This window comes from Cetorhinus maximus, chromosome 5, assembly GCF_964194155.1.
Source record: "Cetorhinus maximus chromosome 5, sCetMax3.hap1.1, whole genome shotgun sequence".
Classification (NCBI taxonomy): domain Eukaryota; kingdom Metazoa; phylum Chordata; class Chondrichthyes; order Lamniformes; family Cetorhinidae; genus Cetorhinus; species Cetorhinus maximus.
In genome coordinates, this window is record NC_135883.1 from 148,630,209 (window position 1) to 148,656,215 (window position 26,007).

Genomic DNA, 26,007 nt, shown 5'->3' on the forward strand with positions numbered 1-26,007 from the left:
ATGATGATAGTCCTTGGGGTAATGTAAATAAATAGCTATTGTAACTAATGTTGCTGTGACCTTTCTCCTGGACTGCTCTTAGTAATGTTGGCAGGTCCTAGAAGTTAACTTTTAATGCCAGAAGACCCTAGGTCATCCTTGGAGGATTGATAACTTTATCAATGTTCCCAGAACCAATTTCTGCAGTATTTTCCTCAAACCACAATTAGCATTTATATTGCACCAGTTGGAAATCCTGTGCACAAGCTCCATATAATTTCCTCCGGGAGACGAAATAAGCATCTGCTACAATTCCAACATCTCTGAAGCTTGGCGAATGCGTGGTTCATGATGAAAAAGGTCACAGACGTGAAACGTTAACTGTTTCTCTATCCTCAGATGCTACCAACATCCAATTTAAGAGCGCCTCCTCCCTTCCTCAACCGCCAGGGGGATTCAAAGACTGTTGCACTCTGGGAATTGTAGTTTTGGTGTGCGCGGTGAAAAAACTTCAATTCCCAGAACGCCTTGCGTGGAAAGCGCATGCGCGGTGCTCTCGCCTCCTACTCATTTGGATCTGAGACGTCAGCTGCTGCGAGAAGAATGAAGCTGAAGTCAGGGGGAGGAGCAGCAGCAGAAGAAGAAGAAGAAGCAGCAGCATTGACCTGAACGAAGTCGGGTCAGGCCAGGCCACTGCCGCGTTGAGAATGGGCCCAGCAGTTGCTGCCGCACGGTCCACACCGATCGGCCCGCGCTGAGTGCCGAGAGCAGGCCGCGGCTCAGCAAACAAAGAGGAGTCAACAGACCAAAGAGAAGACCCTCCCCTGGGGAGAAACCGGGAGGAGTCGCGCTACTCCTCCCACTGCTCGAGCCCAGCCCGTTTCGTGTCGGAGCCGCTGGTCAGGATCTCGGGCTCGGCTCTTCCACAGAACTCGGGGGTCAGTGTGCAGTGGTGGGGAAAGGGAGTGCCTGGGACCGGGAGAGCCAGCCAGTGCCGCCGTGGTGGGGAGGTGGGGGTAAGGTGCCTGTGGTAGGTGAGGTCATTAGTTAGTAGTCAGTGGGGTTTACTAGTTAGTGCCCAGTGTGAGAGGGGTATCAGCGTGTGCGGTGGAGGTTGCGAGGTCTCTCCCCGTTTCTATTATGTACACGTTTGTGGTGCGGGATCGGAACAGCTCCATCTACGCCGAAGTGGGCAAAGTGCTAATCTCCACGGGACAATGGCGGAGACTTAAACGGGACAACCCCAGGTTCAACCTGATGCTGGGGGAGAGGAACAAGCTGCCTTTCGGCACCCTGGGTAAGGCTCGCTCTCGCGAGGGAGGAATTTGTGCGCATCTTGCTTGCTTGTTTGCTTGCGCGTCTGGGAATCTTGAGCGTGCCTTTCCTTATTGGGGGAGGGAGGGGGAGGGAGAGAGTTGTGATCTGTCATCTCCAGACCAGTGCAGGTTTGCACTGCAGAGCTGGGCGGTGTCCTGCTATCTCCAGCACATCTCAGCGAGGTGGCCTTAATGTTTATCCAGTGTATTCTATTACATTAAGCATTACCCAGGGGATTTAAACCTTCATTGCACCAAATCGACTGTACTTGGTCAAGCTCTTTCACCTGTTATATTATTTGGCCCTAGAATTTTTTTTCTAAAGCATCTAGTAAAATATTTTATTCAGTTTAACTTGGAGGAAAAGGGAATAATCAGATTTCTTGTTAAGACTTTAAATAACTTGGAGCAACTTGAAACAGTTTTATGATTTTCTTAATTCTCTTTGCTGTACAATTATAACAAGTTTTGCAGTGATATCTGAACTTTAGCTTCTTCATTGTGAGCCTCCAGAAACACACTGTTTTCAAGTAGCATTTTTCCTTGAATATTTATATAAAAACACTTCTAACATTGCTTGTATACTATTTTCCTTTTTTTTGGGCCATTTTTCCTCCTCTCTCCTAAAAGCTTTGACTCCTCATTGGGGTTAAAGTTGAACAAGTGACAGTTACACTCCAGTGCCATCTCTTCATATATGATCTTCAGTGAGTGTCTGCAGGTTATTGCAGCGGCACAAGATCCCCTCCCTAACACTAAATGACAGGTACAATTGGCAAAAGCATCTCTTTCCAGGACCATATGTTGTATATTCAGGTCACCTTAAGCAATGTTACCCTCAGTATCTATGATAGAAGATGGGACCGCAGTTTTGTTTTGCTCCCCGCCTCCCCTATAAATCAGATCTCTCTCTCTCTTTCAGCTTTGCCAAAGGGTTTAAGAGGCTCAACTTCAGAGCTGTTGAATTTTGATTATGGATTGTGCAATTGAGTAATTATCATTAACATGGCTGTGAAGAATTAAAGTTGAAGCTGGAAATGTCAGTTGATGTCTGAAAGAGAAGGATAGGTTAACGTGCCCAGCTCTTCAAGTGGACACAATGAAAATTCATATTTGCACTGTAAAATTAAACACAGCCCCAGCGGGTACATGATGCAGAACCTACACTTTCATCTAAGAGGTGCTGAAACATTGGGAGGGGTCCATATGTGTAGGTTATTTGAGTCTTTTTTGTTTTGAAGGGAGCTTCAGTAACCTCTTACTTGCCCTGGTGCATGCGAATTGATAGTTGCAGATGTTTGAATATTGTAATGTGTGCATTGCAGTGTCCCAAGATGCTGGGTCAGAGCTGGCCAGCATTTTACCATGAATATGTTATGTTTGTGCAGCCGTGTTTCACAGACTTGATGACATCAGACCCTTCATTTGTGCTTGGTGACCAGCAGGGAATGATACTGGAAGAGTCCTATTTTACCCTACTGGGTGGGGCAGAGAGCTGATGTTGCATTGCACTCTGACAGGAATGATAGGACTTAGATTTTCATCACCTGAGTAATTGCATAGCAAATTTTGACTCTTGTTGAAGGGGGTGGATGAAGAATGGAGGGAGAAAAGAATATTAATTGTCCAAAGAAGCAAAAAAAAACTGAAGGGAGAATTTATGATGACTGCCCTTCCTAGCAGTCGATTCATGCAGCACTGACAGAGGTCTAGGAATGGGTCAGCTGCCCAAGCTGTGCTGCATTTTCTGCACCTTAAGAAAGGAACAGTTGATATGTAAATTATTATTTTGATAGGAAATAAAACAGCACCTCACTTATAAGCTGTAATTCCTTATTTAAAATACCCTCCTGTGCCAAAAGAAAATCATCTCAGACAAAAGTGTCTAATGTTGTACCTTTTACTTAAGATATCCTTTCAATTAGCACAGTTTTTGCCAATATGTGTAAGAGATGGCATATAAGCATATGGATTCCAACTTTGCTGGCCTTTCCCTGACCTCCTCTCCCGAAACATTGTGCATTCCACAGTATCTCTCTGGAGAGTCCAGCAGTCATGTGGTTCCAGAATGCAGTAAACCTGAGTATGGTAGTCCCAATAATTCTGTGCTTATCTAGGATATTTAGAAACCAACGCAAAATATTGCTAGCCATTAGATTAATAAAGAACTTCTTATTAAAGTTGGTAAAATACACTGATTTTCTCAGTTTCTTAAGTACAATTGCTTTATATGTGTGTGAATGAGATCATAAGATATAGTATAGATGAGGAAGATGTTAAATCGAGGCCCTGTCTGCATGCCCAGTTAAATGTTTAAATCCTAGGACATTATATTCAAAGAAGAGTAGGGAGTTCTCCCCTGTCTCCAGACCAATATTTATCTCTTAACATTACTAATAACACTTCCTTCACTGTTGCTGGGTAAAAATCCTGGAACTCCCTCCCTAACAGCACTGTGGGTGTACCTACACCACATGGACAGCAGCGGCTCAAGAAGGCAGCTCATCAACACAAATTCTCAAGGGCGATTAGGGATGGGCAAGAAAGGCTGTCCTGGTCAGCAATGGCCACATATTGTGAAAGAATAAAAAAAAATTATCTGGTAATATCACATTGCTGTTCATTGAACCTTGCTGCATTCAATGTGGCTGCTAGGCTTCCTATGTTACAACAGTGACAGCGTTTCAAAAAATGCTTCATTGGCCGTGAAGCACTTTAGGACGTCCTGAGGTTGTGCGAGGTGCTATAGAAATGCAAGTCTTTCTTCTTTCTACACAGATGATCTTTTATTTCACTGTACAATTTCTTTAAAATTTCTCGTATTCCATTCAATCCATTAACTTACTTTTTCTGTTTTCAGTTCTGACAGCGATATAGCTGAAAGGCTATCTTCTTGCTTTATGGATATTCACAGATTTGTGTATTTGCAGAAGTTTTTACTTCTGATTTGCAGTCTACCCCTCCACCCCTGCCGTCCCCCACCCAACCATTTTATTTATAGTACTTCCATTGGTAACCTAGCTGTGTTTAGGAAACCCACCTCAGAACTAGAATGGAACTTAGGATCTTGCTAGTTTTTATGGTTTATTACCACACCAAGACATGTGCTCTACACTGAGCAACATATAGATACAAAGTGGTCCCTTTAAGTAATTGAGAGTTATGGGTATTGTACACTGCCAAGTCCAACATTGCACATTCTAATAATAGCACTTTTGGTTCTTTACAGGTCATGAACCAGGACTTGCACAGCTTGTGAACTATTATAGGGGTGCTGACAAACTGTGCCGCAAGGCTTCATTAGTCAAGTAAGTACATTACTTTCTTATTTAAATTTAGCAGCCCAGGCTACTGTACTGCGGGCACAAATTGCAGAACTTTTTGGAAAATTATTTACTTTTTTAGGGAAAAAAAGCGCACACTTTTCATTCCGGGAGTTAAGGGTATTGATGAAAACACTAAGGAAAAGGTTTATGTCAACGTTGTTTGTTAATTCTCATTTCACAAACTCTTTGTGTTGTATACAGCCTCAAAGCTAGTAAGCAATATGAAAGGGTACTAACAGCAGCTAATGGTGACAATCCCAGTGTGTAAAGTAGTTTGGATAACTATTTTAGAAAAACTTATAATCAATTTGAAAGATTCCTTATTTTTGCCCAAACGTTGAAGTTTGCAAACAAGTTACCCATCAGATTCACAATTAGTGATATTGTAACTCAAGTCTAGCTCATAGCACAGATGTCACTTGATGCAAGCGGCTGACCTAGATGCATTCATTTTATTAAATTTGTGTTGCACGTTGTGCGACACGAGTTGCATGTACATGTATATGATCTGAACAAGAGGAATATCTTCCCTTTACAAACCTTTTCAACAGCCGAAGAGGTTATTGGTCTGACTGAATGCTACTGTACTTGTCAGCATAAGGTCTTTGAAAATCTGTAATGAGCTGGCTGTAGTTCCTCTGCCTTGTTCAGCTTTTGCAAACCATCTGCCACCTGATTTTATGCAGGATGAAATCTGTCCAGTAATTTCACAACTTATCTTTTTTTAGCACCCTTAATGCAATAAAATGTCCCAAGCCGCTTTACAGGAACTTTATGAAGCAAAATTAAACACTGAGCTACTTGGAGATAATTAGAACGGGTGACCACAAGCTATGTTAAAGAGGAAGGTTTTAAGGAGCTCTTAAAGGGAGAAACTAAGTAGAGAGGTTCAACGAAGGAATTTTGGGGCTTTGGTACCTTGGCAGCTGAAGGCACCGCCATCAATGGTGGAGCAGTTAAAATGAAGGATGCTCTAGAGGCCAGAATTAAATGAGCGCAAATATCTTGGCGAGTTGTGGGGCTGGAGGAGAACACAGAGAAAGGGAGGAGCAAGGCCGTGGAGAGATTTGAAAACAAAGATGAGAATTTTAAAATGAAGGTGTCACTTGACCGGGAGCCAATGTGAGGCAGCAAACACAGGTGATAGGGAACAGGACTTGATGTGAGTAAGAACGCAAAGTTTGGATGAGCTCAAGTTTATGGAGAGTAGAAATTGGGAGACCAGCCTGGAGTGCATTGGAATAGTCAAGTCTAAGGGTAACAAATGCATGGATGAAGGTATTGGCAACAAATAAGCTGAGGCAGGGGTGAAGTCAGGCAATGTTATGGAACTGGAAGTAGGCATCAATAGTGATGGTGTGGATCTGTGTTTGGAAGCTCATCTCTGGATCAAACATGACACCAAGGTTGCGAACAGTCTGATTTAGTCTCAGACTAGTGACGGGAAATGGATGTAGTCAGTAACTATGGAATACATTTGAAGTAGGGGCTAAAGACAATGGTTTCAGTGTTCCCAATATTTGACTGGAGGAAATTTCTGCTCAGGCAGTACTAGATGCCAGATGCCCACATCCCATGAATGAATTTTTAAAAAAAGACAAGTAGTTTGATAATTTAGCAACAATGAAGGAGTCATGAGAGTGGTGGGGAGGTAGAGCTGGGTGTCTTTGGCATGTATGTGTAAACCGAAGTTGTGTTTTTGGATGATGTTGTCAAGGGGAAGCATGTAGATGAGAAATAGGGAGCCAAGGATAGATCCTTGGGAGACACCAGAGGAGCAGGAAGAGAAGTCATTGCAAGCGATTTTGTGGCTACAATTATTTGAGAGTGAAACCAGATGAGTGAAGTCCCACCCAGCTGGATGCTGCTGGAGAAGAGTGGTCTGGTCAACCGTGTCAAAAGCTGCATACAGGTTGAGAAGGACAAGGAGGGATATTTTGCTTTTGTCACAGTCACGTAGGATGTCTTTCGTGACTTTGAGTCATTTTGGTACTATGATGGGTGGAAACTGATTGTAAGGATTCAACATCTAGCCCTTGCTGTTCTTGCTGAAATAATGTTTAATGTTTTACTCCCTTACCTCCCTGCAACACCCTCCCACCATGAAGCTATTCAATGGACTGTCCAATGTGAACCTTACCCTCTGCACTGTCTGTATTGTTTATGAAGAAGGAGGAACTTAGAACAATCACCATCACTAGAGAAAAAGTACTGAGCAAACTATTGGGATTAAAGGGCGACAAGTCCCCAGGACCTGATGGCCTACATCCCAGGGTCTTAAAGGAAGTGGCAGTGGAGATAGTGGATGCATTGGCTATAATATTCCAAAATTCCCTGGATTCTGGAAAGGTTCCAGTGGATTGGAAAAATGTTAATATAACGCCCTTATTCAAGAAGGTGGGGAGGCCGAAAGTAGGAAACTATAGACCAGTTATTTTAATGTCTGTCGTTGGGAAATTGTTGGAATCCATTATTAAAGAAGCAGTAATGGGGCATTGTGAAAGTCAAAATGCAATCCATCAGTCAGCATGGTTTTATAAAGAGTAAATTGTGTTTGACTAATTTGCTAGAGTTCTTTGAAAATGTGACAAGCAAAGTGGATAATGGGGATCCTGTAGATGTATATCTGGACTTCCAGAAGGCCTTTGATAAGGTGCCGCACAAAAGATTAATACACAAGATAAGATCACACGGAGTTAAGGGTAATATATTAGCTTGGATGGAAGATTGGCTAACCAACATAAAGCAGAGAGTCAGGATAAATTGGTCTTTTTCTGGATGGCAAGCTGTAACTAGTGGGATGCCACAGGATTTGGTCCTTGGGGCCCCAACTGTTTACAATCTATATTAATGACTTGGATTCAGGGATAGAAGGTACTATAGCTAAATTTGCAGATGACACCAAAATAGGTGGGAAAGTAAGTTGCAATGAAGAAATAAGAAATTTACAAATGGATATGGACAGGTTAGGTGAACGGGCCAAAATTTGGCAGATGGAGTTTAACGTGGATAAGTGTGACGTTATCCATTTTGGTCGGAAGAATAAAAAGGCGACTTATTATTTAAATGGAGAGAAACTTCAGAATGCTTCAGTGCAGAGGGATCTGGGTGTCCTCGTGCATGAATTGCTGAAAGCTAGTATGCAGGTACAGCAGGTAATAAGGAAGGCAAATGGAATTTTGGCATTTATTACTAAAGGAATAGAGTATGAAAATAGGCAAGTGTTGTTGCAACTGTACAAGGCATTGGTGAGACCGCACCTGGAGTACTGTGCACAGTTTTGGTCCCCTTACTTGAGGAAGGATGTAGTTGCATTGGAGGGGGTTCAGAGGAGGTTCACTAGATTGATTCCAGCAATGCGGGGCTTGTCTTATGAGGAGAGATTGAGCAGTTTAGGCCTGTGCTTGCTAGAGTTTAGAAGGATGAGAGGAGATCTAATTGAGGTATATAAGATGCTAAAGGGGACAGACAAAGTAGACCTGGAGCGGATGTTTCGCCTTGTGGAGCATTCTAGAACGAGAGGTCATAGTTTTAGGCTAAGGGGTGGTAGATTTAAATCAGAGATGAGGAGGAATTACTTTTCTCAAAGGGTTGTGAATCTGTGGAATTCACTACCTCAGAGTGCAGTGGATGCTGGGACGCTGAATAAATTTGAGGAGATAGACAGATATTTAATTAGTAACAGGTTGAAAGGTTATGGGGAGAGGGTGGGAAATTGAATTTGAGGCCGAAATGAAATCAGCCATGATCGTATTGAATGGCAGGGCAGGCTCGAGGGGCTGAACTGCCTACTCCTCCTAGTTCTTATGTAAAGGAGGCTGATTTATGCTGAGTTAGCTGAAACAACTGTAAGAATACTACAATTGCCCTGCATGCCTCTGGATTAGGGAAGGCTGTATTCCTGCTCCAGTGAATATTGCTGGAAGGTTTGTGTGTATTTGTGTGCATGCATATGTGTCTGTGTGTATCTTTCGGATGAGGACCATGTCTATGATGCTTGCACAGTCAAAGAGGATAGTGATAGGCTGCCTGAAGGCCACCAGAAGGCATTAAGACTTAACCATGTAGTAGGGGACTGGAGTCACTTATGGACTAGACTTGGTAGGGTTGGTGGATTCCTTTCCTGATAGATGTCAGCGATCCAGTTAGATTTTTTTTGACCTCTTTCATGATCAAAATATACTAGTTTATTGAATTCTGTTCCACAACTTGCCATAGTGGAATTTGAACTTACCACTTTTGGGTTGCTTGTCCAGAACCATAACCACCAGTGTCTGCACAGGATAAGTAACATACCTTCTGCGTTTCTTGAGTTACTCAGTTTTTTTTTATTTCCAACTTGAACAGCATCTCAATTAAGTCTTTTTTATTTGAACAAACATTGCCAAAAGAGCTAAGAGATGGGTTTTTTCCAGATTTTAGCCCAGTGAAAAGCTAGTGCTATCAAGAGAGGAGGGGAGAAAAGTATCAGAATGACCATTTCATGATGAAAGTGATGAATGTATTGACTCTTGAATTTGAGCGCATTAATGCTGCCTTTGGATTTATTGAAAGTTTATCTGTCTAAAGTGAAACTTGCGTACGTTCATGGTTCATTTTTTCAATGAAGCAACTTGCTTTTCCTAAATTAGACTCATCAACACGATCCCAGAATTGATGGAATCTTGCACCTGGTTTCCAGAATCTTACGTGATCTATCCCACGGGTCTCCACACCACGGTAATACCTGTGAAGAACGGCATCAAAGCACAAAGAAATAATGTGAGGACAGATGATCGGGAAGCATTCCTGGCATCCTATCACAAGAGACAAGAAAATGGGGAAAACAACGTGTGGATAGCCAAATCTTCTGCAGGTGCCAAAGGTATGTTTAAAAACTGTTTCAGACAATGTTTGATATGTGTGTTAAATCTGCAAATATTCAAAACCCACCCCAGGTAAGCGCTTTTAATACCATTGCTTGTGGGTCAGGAGGACAAGTGCTTTCCTCAATCCCTCAAGAAATCTTCTGCCATCATCAACCTCGCCCATATAAGACCACCACCCATCCCACTACCTCGATCTCTCTTACTCTTGATTGCTAATCAGGCTCTCTACTCTGTTGTTTGGGGGGCCCAATAGTCCCTTGCTGCGGCTTTCTACCACTGGCTTTCCCATCTGACAGCCAGGGAACTGTTCAATGTGGCTGGCTGCTGGCCAGGAAAAGGGGTGAAAAGATTGATAATGAGGGCCTGCCATTAAATTTGATATGCTCTCCGAATCCCCAGCATTTTTGGATTCTCCCCCACCCCTGCCCTTCAAACATGGCCTCGTTCCCTCCCTGCCTCCTTAAATACTGTGACCAATGTGTTTGTGCTAGTGCTCCACAATGAGAGTGGCTGTATTTATCTATGCAGTTGAATCAATAGTTATTTAATCAATTCTGTTGCATTCATTAGAAATGCCTTAGGAATGATCAAGTTTGGAAATAGTAATCATGGATAGTAACCATATCTGCTTTGTCAGAACTTGATGACTGCATGGTATAATATGCAGAGTCTTGAATCAGTTGAGACGATAAGATGAAAGTCACCTCTCCCTGGGCAGGGAGTAAGGAGTTCAAGCCATGGAGGTTTTGGCAATCTCTGTTAAGTTGCTGGTAGATATAAGCTCACAGCACAAAATGATCCCTAATTTGGCAAACGAGGCATAAGGATAGTTGGAAAATTGCTGTCTGAGGGGGAAAGGGCACAAGGTTTTGGAAAATGCAGAGAGAGGTTTACTCTGCATTCAAGGAACTACAGGCCACTGAGCCTAATATCAGTAATGGAAGTTAGAAGCATCCTGAAAGAGTGGAGCTGGGTAGCAGATAGTAATAAAACTCCTAGCTAGAGGTGGTCTGGTTATGGTAAGAGTTGATTTAAATGCTTTGATTCAAGAACCCCAAGTCCCTGCTTGAACCCTCCATTCTTCCCAATCCATGTCTACTATCCATTCCACTCTCCTTATATTATCCTATTAACAGTAAACCCTTCAACCAATTACCCTCTTCGTCTGGAATTGCACCCCTGACTACATCTTTGTCCCTCAAAATTTTAATAACTCTAGCCCAGTATCTTTCACTACCTCCCCCTCGTCCTCTTTGGACCTGACCTCCAACTGTGAAGTGCCTTTGGACTTCTCTTTTACTTCTATGACAGATTTTTAATAAATATTGTTCAACGTTAACACCAGCGCACTAATGAGTAGGAGTCCCTTATTGGTGATCATGAGAACCTGGCCTTTATTTTTTTTTTATTCATTCATGGGATGTGGGCTTCGCTGGCTGGACCAGCATTTATTGCCCCATCCCTAGTTGTCCTTCAGAAGATGGTGGTGAGCTGCCTTTTTGAACCACTGCAGTCCATGTGGTGTAGGTACACCCACAGTGCTGTTTGGAAGGGAGTTCCAGGATTTTGACCCAGCGACAGTGAAGGAACAGTGATATATTTCCAAGTCAGGATGGTGAGTAACTTGGAGGGGAACTTGCAGACGGTGGTGTTCCCATTTATCTGCTGCCCTTGTCCTTCTAAATGGTAGGGGTCGTGGGTTTAGAAGGTGCTGTCTAAGGAGCCTTGGTGAATTCTTGCAGTGCATCTTGTAGATGGTACACATTGCTGCTACTGTGTGTCAGTGGTGGAGGGAGTGGATGTTTGTGGATTTGGTGCCAATCAAGGGGGCTGCTTTGTCCTGGACGGTATCAAGCTTCTTGAGTGTTGTAGGAGCTGCACTCATCCAGGCAAGTGGGGAGTATTCCATCACACTCCTGACTTGTGCCTTGTAGATGGTGGACAGGCTTTGGGGAGTCAGGAGGTGAGTTACTCGTCACAGGATTCCTAGCCTCTGACCTGCTCTTGTAGCCATAGTATTTATGTGGCTAATCCAGTTTGGTTTCTGGTCAATGGTAACCCCCAGGATGTTGATAGTGGGGGATTCAGTGATGGTAATGCCATTGAACGTCAAGGGGCAGAGGTTAGATTCTCTCTTGTTGGAGATGATCATTGCCTGACACTTGTATGGCTTAAATGTTACTTGCCATTTGTCAGCCTAAGCCTGGATATTGTCCAGGCCTTGCTGCATTTCCCTGGGGCACCAAGACTAACTGTAGTTGAGATCAGCTAACTGCATCAGACTGTGAAATTTTCTGACTTGCATAGCTCAGTACTATAACTGATGGTGTGGTTACCTATTGAGTCATTGGTGCTACGTTTTCTATTTTAATTATAGGATTTTCGAGTTGAGATACTGGTGCTGTGTTGCCTCAATCTTAGCAGTGTTTCACTGAAGTATCTTGCTCAATTCTGTGGCTTTTCTTTGAGAAGATAAATGTCAAGTCGTAGAAGGTTTGTTCCTGCCCTGTTTCTGGTTGTCTTCAGAAGGGACGTAATGGAGAATTAATGCACCCTGCTGTTTGCTTACACCAATGTACTCAATGTAGCTATGGGCCATCTTGGATTTCAACATTTGGTCTAGACTGACACCACAGTGTGCATTACAGATGGATTGCTGCATTTTTAGAGCTGCGGCTGGATGAGACATAAAACTGTGACTTTGTGCGCAAGCTGGGTGTCATGTTATCGGTGACGCTGTTAGTTATTTGGATGTGAAGTATTTTTGGGAGTTCCCAAGGCCATAATCAGAGGTCTAAATAACTCCTTCAGCTTCTTTCTTTACCCGGTTGCAATGTTAGAGATTGTGACTCCACACCCTGTATATGTTTCTAGTTGAATTTATACATTGATGTCTCCTTTCAGGTACTGGAATTTTTATTTCCTCTGATGCTAATGAATTGATGGATTACATTGATAATCAAGGTCAAGTTCACGTGATTCAAAAATACCTCGAGAGACCTTTACTATTAGAACCAGGACATCGCAAATTTGACATAAGGTAAAGGGAGTCAGTTTCTGAAATCTTTTGTTCCAGTCTTCCTTCCCATTGCTCTGATTCTGCACGTTGAATAGGTGGTGAGAAACTGCCTCGCTGTATCTTAATGGCTGGTGATTGCAAGTCACACTATTGTGAAAGTGATCCTCCTTCAATTCTATTATGTGAATTTTTCCAGTACCTTTGTTCTTTTTTTAGTGATTTCAGAGCAGTTCTCATGAACAGACCTTGTTCCGTGATCAGTAACATGTTCCAGAGTTAACTGTTATCCTAATTATAGCAAAATGCTTACCGTATTTTCAGCCACCTTTTTAAATGGAACACCACCACACAAATCACAAATTGTAGGAAACAAGACTAAGATTAGACAATTTTGGATTGTACAATATTCAGTTCTCAATTTTTTTTGCAGCAGAGTTCATGAGGGGACAATGTATCATCTTAAGAGTCCTGTCAGGTTAAACCACAAACAGTCCATCAAGGATTCCTCCAGTACTGCACTTCTGATTCTTTTAACGGTCAGTCTTCCAGGATACTGCACCGGGATCTCTCTCTAACTGCAAAGACCTTCCCATTCATAAATTGTACATTTTCCTTTGATCACTGTAATCACCATGACATCTGATGTAACTGATGCTTTTAGACATGCAGGTGAAGTTAGGTGATCAGAAACAGCAATATGATTTCAGTACATTGTGATAACAAGCAATGCTGTTTAATGTACTGCCCTCAAGAAGAAATTAACTTGATGTATTTAAACAGAATCTAGATTCTCATATCAACTCTGTCAAAAGGACATCTTCATATCTGCGTACAAAGAAGTCTCACAGTGATGATTGTCATTCATTAAACACAACTACTAGCACCTGGGTTCAACACTTAGCATATCAGTTAAAAGGTCGTAACCAAATACAAGATCAAAGACCAGTCCCATTGGCTTGCAATCCAGCATAATCACAATCTTTTGGGTTTTAAAGAGACAGTACTGAACGTGTGTTAATTCTTGTTCAAGTGGATTTACAAAATATATACACAACTATAACAAGATATTGATGAGGATGTGACATATAATTAAACAAACAGTATTACAGTGCTGTAACATTGTCATACCAAGTGGTAATGTAGATACATGTTTGGTATTCATGAGCTCCCAACATGAACCTTGTCTTTAAGGAGAGATCTTGAGTCTCCCCTGTTCGTGCTCTCTATATATGTAGATGATCTTCAGCTAATCCTTCAATTAACATGCAAGTTATTTGAAAAGCAGAAAAAAAATGTAGATTGGCAGTGAATCTTTTTGAAGTTACAATTAAAATTAAAAAGTGGTGATGAATAATATTTGTAGCCTGCTTGTATTTCTGAGAAACTGCTCGTGTTGCATGTTCATAACATAATGCAGCGTCTTGTTAATAGGAGTGATGACTGACTGACTTATGGAAAGACAAGATTAGAGCTACATCACATGCAGCTGCCCCTTGTCTGCTGTCCTCTGGAGGAGGATGAATCTTTGTGCCTTCTAGCTGTCAGGTCTTGACAACTGGGCTCCCCATGATTTTGGTCATGAGATGGTCTGGTGTATGAAAAGAGAAAAGGTGGAAGATTATCTTGAGTGATAAGAAAGTAGATGAAAATGACTGAGGTTGGAGGAGGTCAGCTTCTAAGTCTAAAAGCAGTTAGTGTAAGAAGGGCATGGCCACCCAAAAAACTGTACAGCAAAACAATATGTGCCCATGATATTTAAATAGACTGATATTCTGAGCCTTGAAAGACTTCATTAGCCGTTTGGGTCCTGAGCTAGTAGCGAAAAAGAAAGACACAAATGCAGAATATGTGGAAGCTTCCTCTAAATTGACAGAACTGAAGTGGATGAACCCTTTGGGCAATGACAGCAACTTGCATTTGTACAGCACTTTTAACATAGAACAAAGTTCCAAGTGTAATCAGACGAAAATGGATGCAAAGCCAAAGCAGGAGAATCAGGAGGAGTGACCAAAAGCTTGGTCAAAGGGATGGGTGTTAGGAAAGATCTTAAAGGAGGAATCAGAGAACAGAATATATATATAAAATTCAAATATTTAAAACTATTCAACTGACTAAGACAACTCCACATCAAATTACATGTTTAATCAGGGCTGCTGGTTCCATTCTTGATTCCTTATTCAAAGTGTGCTCTGGTTTACATATTGATGTGGCCGCATGTTTATAGGAGTATAAGCTTGTATAGTTTTTCATACATTGCCAAAGGGCTAAAAATAAATGCTACCCCTTTGTAGATACTCACTTGAAGTGAATTCCCATCAATTTCTGTTTGTATTTCAAATTTCCAACATTTGTCTTTAACTTAACTATACAGCCCAGGTAAGCCCCAGGCTCGTTTTCTGCTCTTAGTTAACTGATCTCGGACATCAGTAATTGAAATGGTAAAGTTCGATTCCTGGCCTGGACAGAGTAAATTAATCTTATCTATTATACTTCAGTGATTAAGATCAGGAAGGGGAGATATTGGTCTGGCTTCCAGCTCTAGATTACAGTGCACTGACTTCAGTTGGAAAAGTGTGCATCAGGTGAGATGTTGTTTGGTCTTGGCTCAACCAGCATTCTGTCTGCAGTTGAACAGCTTGCACTGTGCACATTTAGGCTTGCATGTGGAGAACGGCTGTTGGTACCTGTAGAACTGTACTTTAGTGAAAGTTATTGCCTTCTGTCAGCCATAGTTCAGAAGTAGCTCTCTCACCTCTTGAGTCAGAAGGTGTGGGTTCAAGTACCACTCTAGAAACTTAAGCTTGGAAAATCTAGACTGGCACTTCAGTGCAGTAGTGGAGGGAGTGCTGCACTGTCAGAGGGGCCATCTTTCAGATGAGACAGTACCCCTGACAGTGTAGTGTTCCCTTAACACCATCAGGTTCACTAGATTGATTCCAGAGATGCAGGGCTTGTCTTATGAGAAGAGATTGAGCAGTTTAGGCCTATGCTCGCTAGAGTTTAGAAGGATGAGAGGAGATCTAATTGAGGTATATAAGATGCTAAAAGGGATAGACAAAGTAGATGTGGAGTGGATGTTTCCCCTTCTGGGGCATTCTAGAATGAGAGGCCACAATTTTAGGCTAAGGGGTAGTAGATTTAAATCAGAGTTGAGGGGGAATTACTTTTCTCAAAGGGTCGTGAATCTGTGGAATTCACTACCTCAGAGTGCAGTGGATGCCGAGACGCTGAATAAATTTAAGGAGGAAATAGACAGATTTTTAATTAGTAATGGGTTGAAAGGTTATGGGGAGAGGGTGGGAAATTGGAGTTGAGGCCGAAATCAGATCAGCCATGATTGTAATGAATGGCGGGGCGGGCTCGAGGGGCTGAATTGCCTACTCCTGCTCCTAGTTCTTATGTTCTTATTTTGCCTCCTCATGTGGACATCAAATCATCCAATGACACTATTCAGAGGAGAGCAGCTGAGTTCTCCCCAGTGTCCTGGCTAATATTTATCCTCAAACAACATCACTAAGACATCTAATTCATTATCTTGTTACAGGTTGTGGGGCCTTGCTATGGACAAAATTGGTTGCTGCAATACAACACTTTTAAGTATTTCATTGGCTGCTTTGTGATTAGGTCATGAAAGGTACTACATAAAATCTTTCTTTCTGGAGAGGTTGAAAACTGATAAAATAACAGATTTAAATCACTGCAATAGACTGAAAATGGTGGACAAGAGTGATGTATTTACATGCCTCTGTTCTGATATACCAAGTCCTTACAGTGTGTTTTCTTCCTTTTGTGTTTCCAGAAGTTGGGTACTTCTTGACCACCAGTATAACATCTACCTCTACAAGGAAGGTGTATTACGGACTTCCTCCGAACCATACAATAGCACTGATTTTCAAGACAAAACCAGTCACCTGACAAATCATTGTATTCAGAAAGAATTCTCGAAAAATTATGGGAAATATGAAGAAGGCAACGAAATGTTCTTTGAAGAATTCAATCAGTATTTAATGAACACTCACAACGTTAATTTGGAAAACAGTGTTTTACCACAAATCAAGCAAATCATAAGGTGCAGTTTGAACCTTTCTGAATTCCTGCATTAATCAGATCTTATTTGGGCTCACTTACTGTTTTTTGTGTCATTGGCAACTGTTAAATTAAAGACCAATGCGTGCTCCCGGCAGACGGACTGGAGGCTGAGGCCCACATCTGCTGAGGGTAAGGGGTACTGGGCTGTTTATTGCTGCTGGATGATATTGAGTGTCTTTTGTTGTTAACAGATTTGTGTACCTCCTATTGTTCTTGCCATGAGTTCCTGAACTCAGTTGGGTCATTCAAAGGTTGTTGAAAGAGAGAGAGAGAAATGGTGGGGGGGGGAGAGAACCATGGTTTGCTTTTTCTGTTTGGGGAGGCGATGGTGTAGTGATATTGTTGCTGGACTAGTAATCCAGAGACCCAGGGTAATGCCCTGGGGACCCAGGTTCAAGTCCCGCCATGGCAGATGGTGGAATTTGAATTCCATAAAAACTGTAATTAAAAAGTGTAATGATGACCATGAAACCATTGATTGTTGTAAAAACCCATCTGGTTCACTAATGTCCTTTAGGGAAGGAAATCTACCATCCCTATCTGGTCTGGCTCCAGACCCAGAGCAATGTGATTGACTCTTAAATGCCCTCTGAACAAGGGCAATTAGAGGTGGGCAATAAATGCTGGCCTAGCCAGTGACCCCCGCATTCCATGAATTAATATAAAAAAGAAAAGTTGCAGGTGTCTGTGTGTACACTCCCATTACACCAGACACTGATGCACTGGAGAAGTTTGTAAATGTTTACAAAGGAATTGTCGTTCCTTTCAGACAGTGCTGAGGAAATCTGCCCACAGTGTTAAATGCAGTGGGTAGCTGTGCTGCTCAGTGTGGAACTGAGCCATACAGACCAGTAAGATCTCAGGTTTGTTACTCAGCTACTGGTGAATTTTCTCCTAATACTTGATTGAGTCCTCATTTGAAATCGAGGCATGATGGACCTTTCATCATTTACAATACTTCCCAAGAATTTATCAATCATTTGACTTACTAGTTAATAACTCACTGAAGATTATCAATTTAACTTCTATTTATTGAAAATAGCAGTTATACATTTTTTTCAGTTAGAGAAAAGTTTCCAATAACTAAATATAAGAAATTATTGCTTTGAAAGCTAAAATTTATTGTAAATTGAAACTAAGAAATTTTTATACTGTTCCATCAATTCCCTGCAGTATGTCAGATATAACATGGACTCAAAAGGGGAAAAATCAGTGTGATTCTCCTCCTCATTATTCGTTGACTCTTGCTGGTATGTGTGTTTGCTTGGTGAAGGCAGATACAGGCTCAATTGACTATGTAATTACATTCACTGTCTAGGGTGAGATGCGAAGAAAAGTCATTTGGCATAGGCAGTAAATAGACTCTTGCTTATGGAGCTACTTCTAGCATGATTCCATGACTTCAGAATAGGAAATTTGAGGGGGTTGGGGGAGGAGAAGTGGAAAAAGCAATTTTTTTCCCCCCAGTTTCTCTCCTGTAATTATGGGGCCAACTTAACTCAGGTTTGTATGGTGTTGATCTTTGAGAGGGGGATATTTTCTCCTTCTCCATAATAGGATGAAGACTGATTCCTGGACAATGTCTGATTACCTGTCTGCCTTTTTGAAGTGCCTAAATAAATCGGTATCGGTTGAAGGCGAGGGGAGTTCAACAGTGTACACACCCATTCCTTGCGTCAAAATTTCTCATTGGGATATGGTGATTCCAGTTGCCTTGGGCTATGAGCTTCATAATAATAAGATCCTAGAAGTTATAGCACAGACTTGTGGTCTATTGTGCCTGTTCCTCAATTGGAATTCTCTATTCCAAACCTATTTCCCTGCTCTTTCTCTGACCTTTTTGTATTTATTTTCTGCCTTAATAACCACATCCAAGTGAGCCTGTGATTGTTCTTCTAATGATGCTTCAGTATATACAGCCTTGTTACTGATTTACCAACCTATGAAAATAATCTCTATACTGTTTTTAAAAAAACTTTCATAACTTTGAAAACCCCTGTTAGACTGCCCTTAACCTCTCTATATGGCACAATAGTGTCTTTAGTATGTAAATGAGTATCTGATTGTCTACTAGTAAATAAAACCCTTCGCTTTCTCATCTAGATCTTCAGGTTATGGATATGTGTCTTTTGGTGACTTAGTTACCGTTTAGAATTTTTGGTTGTGCCTGTATAATGGCATTTGAAAAGCCATAGCTGAATAAATGGGAATCGCCACAGGCTTTGCAAGGGATGAGAGCAGGGATTTAAACAGGGTCCACGTGGAATTGTTCAGATGTCTTTTTTTTTAGATAACATGACAATCATTTAGCCAGTTAATATTGTCTTCAGCTAGCTTCCTTTTTCACACGCTGTGCTTGAAAACCATCCAGAACAGATCTGGCTGAACCCAGTTTTCAATCAGTATTGGCTAAACACGACAAGATGACATGATTTTTGTAATAGTTAGACTCCAGTGTTGTTGGAGGACTCAAACAGTGTACACTGAGTTTTGGCTTTGATTTTTATGATACTTGCAAACTACTTTTTTGTTTGTTTTGCAAGCTCTTTTGCCTTGTGTGCTGTTCTTTGATGGAGGGGAGGGTTTCCATGAAATAATTTGAGATGAAATTCCTGTGGTATCAGCCATTTTATTACATAGGTTACACAGCACAGAAATACTGCCCAACCAGTCCATGCCAGTATTTATTTTCCACTCTAGTCTCCTCCCATCTTTTCTCATCTAATTTTACCATTGTAACCATCTATTCCCTTCTTTCTCATTTGCTTGTCTACTTTTCTTTTAAATAAATCCATACTATTCCCTTCAACCACTCCCTATGGTAGCAAGTTTTACATTCGTACCATTCTTTAAAGAAGCTTCTTCTGAGTGCCCTATCCTATATTGATGGCCTCTAGTTATGCTCTTCCCCACAAGTGGAAACATTCTCTCTCTATCCACTCTGTGAAAACCTTTCATAATTTTGAAGACTTCTATTAGATCACCCCTCAGCTGCCTTTTTTCAAGAGAAAAGAGATCCAGCCAGTCAATCCTTTCCTGATATGTATACCTACACACTTCTGGTACCATCCTTGTAAATCTTCTCTGCATCCTCTCCAGTGCCTCAACATCCTTTTCATAATATGGCGACCAGAACTGCACACAGTACTCTTAAGTCTGGTCTAACCAAGGTTCGATTCGAGTTTTTATTTTCAATTCTACTTTTTATACTTCTCAATTCTATTCCTCCAGGAATAAAGCCTAGTGCTTGGTTTGCTTTTTTATGACCTTGCTAACCTGTGGCACAACTTTCGGTGATTGATGTACTCTGAAATCCTTTTGTTCCTCTACCCCACCTAGACTTGCACCTTCCAAATTATAAGTTACCTCCCTATTCTTCTTATTAAAATGTACTACCTCATTTATCTGTATTAAACTTAATTTTCCAATTACTTGCCCTTTTACAAGTTTATTAATGTCCTCCTGTAATTTGCAGTCCTCCCAATTTGGTGTCATCTGTAAGTTTAGAAATTGTGTTTTTGATTCCAGTCCAAATTGTTGATGTAAATTTTGAACAGCAGTGGTCCCAGCACTGACCCACATGGAACACCACTTGCCACGTGCTGCCACTTTGAATAACTACCCTTTATTCCCACTCTCACTTTGTCTTGAAATCAGCTAACAATGCATTCTGCCACTTGTCTCCTGACACCACATTCTCTGACCTTATTTGATAATCTATTATGGGGCACTTTATTCGATATTCTTTTCTGGGGCACCTTATTCAAGGTATTTTGAAAATCCAGAAATTACATCGACTACATTACCATTTGTCTACTCTCTCTCTGTTATGAGCAACTTACCACCGATATGTTTGGTAACTTCCTCCACCAGAGGTCTGGATAGGTTTGCCAACTCTATTTCGGGTATTCTTGGAGGTTTTATCACATGAACCTGGCTTGAACCACCCCACTCCTCCACGTTCCTGCTATTGGTCCATTGCCTAGACGCACTGCCTTCCCATACCTATTGGAAGAGGAACAGACTTTATTACTCAGTTGGAATAGTCTTGGCTGTTTATCAAACAGTTTTTCCTCCATTTCCAGTACTTTTATATCTAATAAAAGAAAGTATTCGAAGAAATGAAAAAAAGTTTCATTTTAATGCTGCTGTGGTGTTTCTGTAGGGTTGCTTGCAGCAGAAGATTAATCTTCAATTCTTGGAGATTCCAGGACAATCCTGGAAGCAGGAGGCTTGGCAGCCCACCTCGATAAGAATTTGCCAAACGCTATTGCATTATAGCTGGTGAAATTATTCCTTGGGAAATTTAAGGATGTAAAATGTGATCAAGTCACAATGCAAAGTGTGTGTCTGTTTTAAAAACTTGCACCTGTTTTTTGGTTTCTATTTTCGCTTGAAATTGGTGAATCTTGATAACTTGTGAATCCTATAATTCCTGTCTTTATTTTGTCTTTAGAAGCTGCCTCATGTGTATAGAGCCTGCAATTGGCACTAAGCTGCTCCCATACCATAGCTTTCAACTGTTTGGGTTTGACTTTATGGTTGATGAAGATCTTAAAGTCTGGCTAATTGAAGTGAATGGAGCGCCAGCCTGTGCTCAGTAAGTTATAGATTTGCTAAGTAAGCTTTCCCTGAGTCACTTTGTTGCTTGATGGTGTTTTATGTGGCAGTTCATTAAATACTATGGCATGGCTTAGTTTATTGTCTTTATAAGTGTTTCAAGCTTTGAATAATTTAGAAATTATTTTCTAGCTTATTCTGAAAGGTCTTATAAATATGGATTCACTTTACAGGACATTTCACAAGATAGATGATGTTTTAATTCTGATAAATTGAAGATTATATTACTAGCATTGGGGTAGGAGGAGGTTGTATGGAATGTAAGCCATGGACCAACTGGGACCTCGTGGTCTATTTTTGTGCTGTACATCCTGTGTAATCCTTTGCTGAATGTGTCTTTGAAAGCTGGATGTTTAATAAGTCCTAAATTTATCCAATTAAAAATACTATATTTTGTATCCGTTGACCTTTTCTACAGGTGGTATTGGGGGGGAACACTTCCTCCAATGTGCTGTATGTATTGAAATTATAAGCCTTTTATTATAAATAAACTAACTTATTCTGTGTAGTGCATGGAAGAAATTATACGACACAGTATTCACAGCACGGAAACAGGCTGTTTGATCCAACAGATTTATGCTGGCGTTTAGGCTGCATATGAGCCTAGTCCCACCATACTTCATCTCACAATTGGTTCCCCCTTTTTTTATTAGATAAGCACAAGCCAATGAAAATAAACTATATCACCACAAAATGGTCACCAATAATGATTTACCAATAAACTGTGTAGGGGAATGAAATCAAGACTCAAAGTAGCAATGTTTCAATGTCGACCCAATTTGCTTTTTCTTTATGATTTAAACATCAATTTTATCATCGAGGTTGTTCCATTTGTAGGTCCTGGATGGTCTCCTTGAGTTCAACGTTATTGTCCATTCCCACAAGTGGACCTACAATTGGGAGTGAGCCTTTACCTTCCTAATTTCTAGATAAAAGTAGTGATACTGGGGAATCAAACAGAACCCTTTGTCAGTATATTCTGGCTCACTATAATATATTATTGCTGAAAAAAAGAGGTGCTGTTGAAGCTTTTTGTCTTGCACTCATCAGGACAGATGCAAGAATACCAAATTTCAAAGGGATTTATACTGCATGAGAAAAGGGCTGCTGATTGGTTGGTGAATTGGCTGTAATTGATTGAGACATTGACATGGCAAATGCATCAGGGAATTATTGTCCCCTATGTTTTTGTTTATTCAAAAAAGATACAATGTCTGGACATATTCCTTTTGCCTGCAGATGACAGGTCCCTACTGCAAGGACCTATCAACATTAATTGATTCTTGACACTTAACTGGTCACAGCTTACATTGTAAAATTAACTTTGTGCACCTGATGACCTCAGACTGACTGCTAATTGGGGTGAGTCATCTCAGATGTACCATTTAGAATCTCCTGTAGATATACTAAGAGATTTTTTAAAAATCCATAATTTACTTGACAACGTGAAAAGCTGCCCCTGTAGTTAATTACATAATATGTCTGAATTGAGTTGACTGACTGACTTATGCCATATGTTCTGAATGATTAGTTAGACGGGTTCCAATCCAACCATGATGACAGAAATCAAACCACGCATGATCTCCGACAGACTGCTGATGGGCGAATGTCACCCTCCGATTTATAGCATCGTTTGTAGATGTACTGAACTGCTCATCCCTGCCTCATCCTGAGGTTTGAATACAACCAGACAGTTAAGTTTATTCTATGTAGAAAGAAAGAACTTGTACTACGTAGCGCCTTTCACACCCTCAGGAAGTCCCAAAGTGCTATACAACCAACGAAGTATTTTTGAAGCGTAGTCACTGTTGTAATGTAGCTTAAAAAGTCAACTCTCAGTAGCTAACTTTAATCCTGTGTACTGTGCCAAGCAAGAATCCCATGAAGGTAGTGAAACAGTATGCATGCACAAAGCTTTGTTTCCTGAATGGATAGTTTTTGATTTTGGAGCAAAGCTACACATAGGCACCTTCTCACCCTGTGCCTTGAGAGTCTTAGTTGTTACAAGATGTTCAAAAGACTTGAACTTTATAAGAAAAAAAAAGTTTTAAGAGGCTCAGTGGACCTTTTTCAAATGCAAAATCAGATTTAGACCTAGAGTCCCACTACACACATTGTGAAGTTCAAGTGTGAAACTGCCTACTATATACTGTTGCTTTAGTGAATCTGATCAACAACCTGAGTTATACTGCCAGTCTTCTATCATCGTATCTAAAACAGTCTCACATAGACATTAACATAGCAGTATGACTGCACCTGCACTAATGGTTAGTTACTTCGTCTGTGTTTCTTGGTGTATATATCTTTTCAATTCTATAAAAGCAACGACAAGGAATTGCAACTACATATTTGATCTAAACTGCTTCATGTACAACAAGCATCATTTGGATAAATCAACCTTTCAGTAACTGGAGAAAATATTGGAAATACTCAGGTCAAGCAGCATCTGTGGAGAGAGAAACACAGTTAATATTTCAGGTCGATGATTCTGATTCTGTTTATCTCCCCACGGATGCTGCCTGCCCAGCTGAGTATTTCCAACATTTTCTGTGTGTTTATTTTATATTTTCAGCATCTGCAGTATTTTGCTTTTGTTTCAGTAACTGGAATTTGGTTGTGAAAGGTTTTACATTAAAACACTTCTTGCTGTTTTCAGGAAACTCTATGCTGAACTTTGTCAAGGAATAGTGGATGTAGCCATTTCCTCCGTCTTTCCATTAAGTGACTCACTACAGAAACCGAGCCAACAGTCTGTCTTCATCAAATTGGGAAGTTAACAGAGTCTGTTTTCTCCTCCTTTTTCCCACCTCCATTTCATTTCACAATCAGTATCAACTGAGTGCTGTGAATCATGCATACAAACTCAATACATAGCCCTCAGAAGTCTATTAAAAGGCCATCGCATCCATGATGAAGAAGAATAATTATGAAAGCTGTGGAGTTATTAGATAATGGTCACTTGTATAAATCAGCAGCTTAATAAATGTACAACTTTGAGATTCTTGTTGGGAAATTACAATCAAAGCATGACAATGGGAGTTGCTGTAAACTGGTACATGCTGCTTCAAATTGCAGAAATGCTGCAAAAATGTGCTTTGTTTATTACAAACAATTAGGGATCATGCAGTAGTTATCTTGACATAATCTGTTTGTAGATTATGCGATTAGAAGTACTGTTTTGGACCCTTAAAAGATTTTATTTAAGTACTCAATAATACTTCAGCTTGAATGCTGAAGTTTTGGCACTAAACTTAAAATGTGCAGGCATCTTTCATTATGTGCTGTATTCTGCTATCACATATAATGGTGCATAGAGATGGATATCACTGTGACCTGGTAAGACCCAAACCAACTCCTTAAGCTACATCTCTTGTGTATGGTAGTGTATTTACCAATCGTGAACACTAAGCATTTCAGAAACCATGAACGAAAGTTGTTACGCACTGCTTCCATTCAGATTGTCTGTATACTCAGAGCTCCTCTTTGAAATGCAGTTGATATCATGAATGTGACAAAAGCAAAGAATTCTGCTTATTGTTTTTATTATATTGCAAACACTCAATCCTCTGAGAGGAGTTGCGGGGTGAGGGGTAGTGGGAGGGTGGGAAGGAATGGTATTTTAAAGATGTTAATTTTATGAAGTGGGAAAGAATCCTTTCTTCCCTTTTTTGCCTTTATTTGGTTAACACTTGTATTGGGATCACTGCAGAATGAAATGCACTGTTAAAAACTTTACTTTATTCTGTTGGCAGCCTATAAAAGCTTGCATACAGCTGATGAGGATTAATATGACATATATTGGAAAATGGTAGCATGCACTAAATGCATTTTGTCCTGGTTCACAAATTATATATATATATATATCACAGAAACTGCCCTCTTCTTGAAAATTAATTAATGTTTTGTTAATTAAGTTAGGAAAATAATTTTGATATTTTGTATGTATAGTTTTCGTTTTTTCCCCAGCCAAGTTGGCCATCTATATGTCCAGGTTTTTGCTGTTATTTTATTGTGTGTACTGCCAAATGCATGATTATTTTTATAAGTCAAATGTTTTGTTCTTCTAGTATTTATGGTTCCACTTCCTTTCTATGAGTTAAGATTCTGCTACTGAGGATGGAGACATGTTACTGTCTAAAATGTTAACTATCAGGAACAACCTGGTTGTTACTCCAGGGTATTTGTGGAATGCTGTTCCAATTAAGATCTTTCCCCAGAATATTCTCTACAGTTTCTCTACGGAGTGCACCGTAAAGTGTTATCCTAAGTCACACTCATCACAGGCAGATTATTGCGATGACATGTTGCTATTAGTGCATGTTTCTCGGTATCTAACTTCAAAACAATATCATGAGAAATAAACAGAATTACCAATCATCTCCTGTCTTCGTTTTTGAATCTCTTCTGTGTCGATTTTTAAGTTTACTTGTAAAGTAACATTTTGAGAGCGAAGTCACCCTGGTCTTGTGTACTATAATATTGTTCTTGATTTCACTGTGGGTTACAAGGAAACAAATCAATGTTGCAATATTAAATTGAAATACAGAAACAATATCAGACAATTAAGAAACTGAGAATTAAACACAACTAGAGGACTTTCATCCCATCAGACTGGATTGCATTGGAATCCAGGTCCCAGAAATAAATAGCTGGTGTCTAACTCAGTGCAAAAATACAGCTCCCCACTGAAGTTATTCAACCTACAGATTATGTCTGTTTATATGTTGCCCTTCAGTCAAATGTTAATTAAGATGTATCTTCTCAAAGAAATTAAAGCGTAGCTTCCAGAT

The 26,007-nt window shown here is 40.5% G+C and overlaps 1 protein-coding gene across 2 annotated transcripts; it reads left to right on the top strand.

Moving 5' to 3' along the window:
- Positions 1-528: 528 nt before the first annotated feature.
- Positions 529-25,594, top strand: ttl (tubulin tyrosine ligase). 2 transcript variants are annotated; one of them, XM_078542674.1, is made up of 7 exons: positions 529-1,276; positions 4,525-4,603; positions 9,253-9,485; positions 12,394-12,529; positions 16,308-16,577; positions 21,054-21,197; positions 23,874-25,594. In XM_078542674.1, exons 1-7 carry the CDS (start codon positions 1,120-1,122, stop codon positions 23,992-23,994), a joined length of 1,140 nt encoding a protein of 379 aa, XP_078398800.1. In that variant the 5' UTR covers positions 529-1,119; the 3' UTR covers positions 23,995-25,594. The 2 variants fall into 2 exon arrangements, with proteins under 2 accessions (XP_078398800.1, XP_078398801.1); XM_078542675.1 differs by lacking the exon at positions 23,874-25,594 and adding an exon at positions 22,749-23,789.
- The last annotated feature ends 413 nt before the right edge of the window (positions 25,595-26,007 follow it).

Excerpts from the sequence above, each read along its gene's own strand:
- ttl (XM_078542674.1), top strand. The coding sequence starts at position 1,120 with ATGTACACGTTTGTGGTGCGGGATCGGAACAGCTCCATCTACGCCGAA. Across the intron at positions 12,530-16,307 it reads CATCGCAAATTTGACATAAG|AAGTTGGGTACTTCTTGACC; the intron begins GTAAAGGGAGTC and ends TTGTGTTTCCAG. Across the intron at positions 21,198-23,873 it reads GGAGCGCCAGCCTGTGCTCA|GAAACTCTATGCTGAACTTT; the intron begins GTAAGTTATAGA and ends TGCTGTTTTCAG.